The 3,380-nt window shown below is 51.2% G+C and overlaps 1 protein-coding gene across 1 annotated transcript in view; it reads left to right on the top strand.

The window, feature by feature from the left end:
• Positions 1-2,713: 2,713 nt before the first annotated feature.
• Positions 2,714-3,380, top strand: part of Ubn2 (ubinuclein 2) — an 81,930-nt gene continuing 81,263 nt past the window's right edge. Inside the window, exon 1 of the mRNA XM_004629139.2 lies at positions 2,714-3,376. Coding sequence (XP_004629196.1) covers positions 3,213-3,376 — 164 coding nt within the window. The 5' untranslated portion in view covers positions 2,714-3,212. The remainder of the gene's footprint in view (positions 3,377-3,380) is intronic.

Raw genomic sequence — 3,380 nt, 5'->3', positions numbered from 1 at the left:
GCTCTTATACTACTGAGCTATCTCCCCGGCCCAAGAATCGTTTTATTTCAAAGCATAAATGACTACATTAAGTTTCTTTCTCTCTTTCTTTCTTGATTTGATATTGGGGATTGAACTCAGAACCTTACACTTGCCAAGCAGGCACTTAAGCCACTGAACTAGCTCCTAGGTATGACTGCATTAAATTTCATGTTTTGTGAAGAAAATAAATTACAGCCTAATACTTCATTTAAACAGAAAAAAAAAAAAAAAAAAGACTGACATACAAGAAGTTTAGCTATTGGGAGCCAGCAAGATAGCTCAGCAGACTAAGCCAAAGACTGGGGTTTGATCACTAGCACAACATGCCACACTGGCCCTACCCCAAGACCAGGCATGGTGGTGCATGCCTGTAACAAAGGCCAGCACTGGAGAGGCTGAAAACAGGAGGATCACTGTAAGCTCGAGCTGCATAGTGAGACCCTGTACAAAATACATAAATTAAAAAAATAAAAGTTTAGCTCTTGGGTCCGATGAAGATTAAAGGAGAACTTATTGTTATGAAAATATGGACACATTATCCTGATACGTAGCTGCCTAAGTATGTGAACTAGGATTTTCAATTTTGATGTACTGCAAAATAAAATCAAAGATCAGGCTCAACACCAGGCCGTATGTGTTATGGGTCGCTCAGTGGAAGAACCAGATCAGCCAGACTGGAATTTAAAAGCGCCTTTATTACTGAGCTCAGGACTGTCAGTCAGTTCTCACACAGAAGCCTGAACAGCACCTAGCCCAAGAAGTAAGGGGTTTTTAAAACAAAAGACCATATCCTGTTCAGTAAAATAAATCCATCACCTGACACTGAACAGCACCTTCAAGGGTCAGCCAAATAGCTCAGCGGATTAAAAGGCCTGTGCAGGGGCTGAGGGTTCGATCCCCAGGCCTGCTGTGCTGGCCCCACCCCCGGGGCCGCACTAAGAAGGCAATTGAGACTGGGTGTGGTGGTGTGCGCCTGTAATCCCAGCACTTGGGAGGCCGTAAACAGGAGAATCACTATGAGTCCGATCTAGTAGTGAGACCCTATAGACCCTTCCCTAAAATACAAAAAAAAAAAAAAAAAGGAGCAGCATGCTCATTACCTTGATCATTGTTCAGTTCCCATTTATCACGCATCTGCACAGGTGCAGTTTTGCACAAAGGTCACAAGGAGTTAAGCACATCTAGCTGCTCTTAGACGACATCTCTTAAACTGACTATGCTTACAGGAAGTGGTTAAGGAGGGAGCTTATCCTAGTAAAACACCAAGAAACAGTCTCTAGTTACTGAACAACTTTGAACAGAGGGCAAGTTCACATTCTTTACCCAACAGAAAGCACAAGGTTTACAATTATAGTACAAAATTTAGTTAACCTATTACATTATGTTTATGTGGTAGGTCTGTTGTGGAAGAAGTCTAGGAGCACGGCATTAACCACAAGCTTTCCTAATTTGCTTCTGTATCATTTGCACTTAGGTTTCTTTGAACATGATAGTATAAGTGTTTTCCTATTATATTGTTTTTACTCTATCTTACACAATAAACGTTGTGACACTCATACTTGACGTATCATATCTGTGCATATATATGTGTACACTGGGGTTACAATGTAAATCCTATTTTTACTGTCAGTTGTGGTTCCAAAAGCCAGAAAACAGTGGTTAGAAGATAGCAGAAGTGGGCTGGCCAGATAGCTTAGCGGACTAAAGCACCTGCTTAGACAGATGCAGGGATCAGGGTTCAATCCCCAGTGTGCCATGCTGGCCCCACCCCCTGGGCCCGCTGAGATGGCGACTGAGACTAGGCATGTTGGCACATGCTTTGCAGGCTGAAAACAGGAGGCTCACTAGACCCTGTACTAAAAAAATAGCAGAAGAGCTGTGTGAGGTGGTGTAGGCCAGCTTCAACTACACAATAGGATCCTGTCTCAAAAAGACCAAGCAAGGACCTCAGCCTGCAGTCTTCAGGCTAAATTGTGAAAGATATTGAATATGATTGTAGCTATAAAGCTTACTTTGTAGGTAAACTGTAGCATAGCGAGGTTAGAGAATGGCATGTCTTTTAAGAACATCAGGGGTAAAGCGGGCGCACGCCGGTGATCCTGGCGCTTGGGAGGCCGAAAACAGGAGGATCACTATGACTCCAAACTGTGTAGTGGGACCCTGTATTGAATAGAGAAAAAATAAAAGCGGAATTCTAAATATTTTGCCACAGGTGTGACGACCGACGCTCCTCCCCACTCTAATGGTTCACTCTGTATTCTTTCACCACCAAAATACCACCACACCCTCCTCCCAAGTTTGAATTCTGTTGATTTCAGCAGTTCGCGCGGACTAAGTTTTCCAGCTGTACCGCGCAGCTCAGCGTTTCCCGACCTGCCTTCCGCGGCCAGGCGGGGCAGGCAGGAGTAGGTCCGGGACGCCGAGGGGCGTGGGAGGCGAGTGGCGCGGCCAGGAGGGAAGCCTGAGGGGCGAGGCTCGCCGGAGACAGCCTGCTCGCCGCTTTCCCAATACTTGGGAGTTACGGGGACACCGGGCGCCGGCACAGCTGCCAGGGCGCGCGTCCTTCTCCTTTCCCCGACCTCTGCCTCGCACACTCAGATGACACCACCACCTCCTGCGGAGGGCGGCACGCCTGTGTCGGGCGGGACCCGACGCCATGGCTAGGTCGGTCCCCCGCACGACCGCCGCTGGGCCAGGGAGAACCCCAAGCGCGCCCCGGTTTCCGGGTGCGAATAGGAAGCTCATTGGGAAACCCCAGGCCCCTCCCTCGGAGCAAAGGCTCAGACGGCGTCCCTGTTTCCAAGGAAACAGCCCAGTGCCGTGACGTCACTTCCGCCAGCCTGTCTGGCCTCCAGACTGTTGGGAGGAAAAGAGGAAAACGGAGCAACAGCCACGACAGTGGACGCGAGCGTCTCCTCTTTGCGCATGCGCCCGCTCAGCGGCCTGCTTCTATTTATGTGGGGGATCCAACATGGCGGCCGCGGCGACCCTGACGATGGCGGTGGAGCCCATCAGAACATAGTAGCGGGGAAGGGGACGCGGTCGGCACTCACGGTGGCGTCGGCGGAGACGTCTGAGGGCGGTGGAGGGCAGAGAAGCGACGGAGTGCGGAAGGAAGGGCGGGCAGGCACGCGGCGCGGCGTAGAAGAGAGCGCCGGCTCGAGCGCAAGCCGAGGGCCAGAACAGTGGGGATGGCGGAGCCGCGGCGAGTAGCGTTCATTAGCCTGTCACCGGTAAGGCGGCGCGAGGTCGACTACCTGGGCGCCGAGCGCGAGCCCGAGTACCCCCGCGATCCTCCCCGGCTGGAGCCGCAGCCGTACCGCGAGCCGGCCCGGGCGGAGCCGCCGGTCCCCCGGCCC

Source organism: Octodon degus, unplaced genomic scaffold (genome assembly GCF_000260255.1).
Source record: "Octodon degus isolate 3935 unplaced genomic scaffold, OctDeg1.0 scaffold00027, whole genome shotgun sequence".
Taxonomy (NCBI): Eukaryota; Metazoa; Chordata; class Mammalia; order Rodentia; family Octodontidae; genus Octodon; species Octodon degus.
Note: the sequence above shows the minus strand (reverse complement) of the source record. Positions and strands in the feature narration are given on the sequence as shown.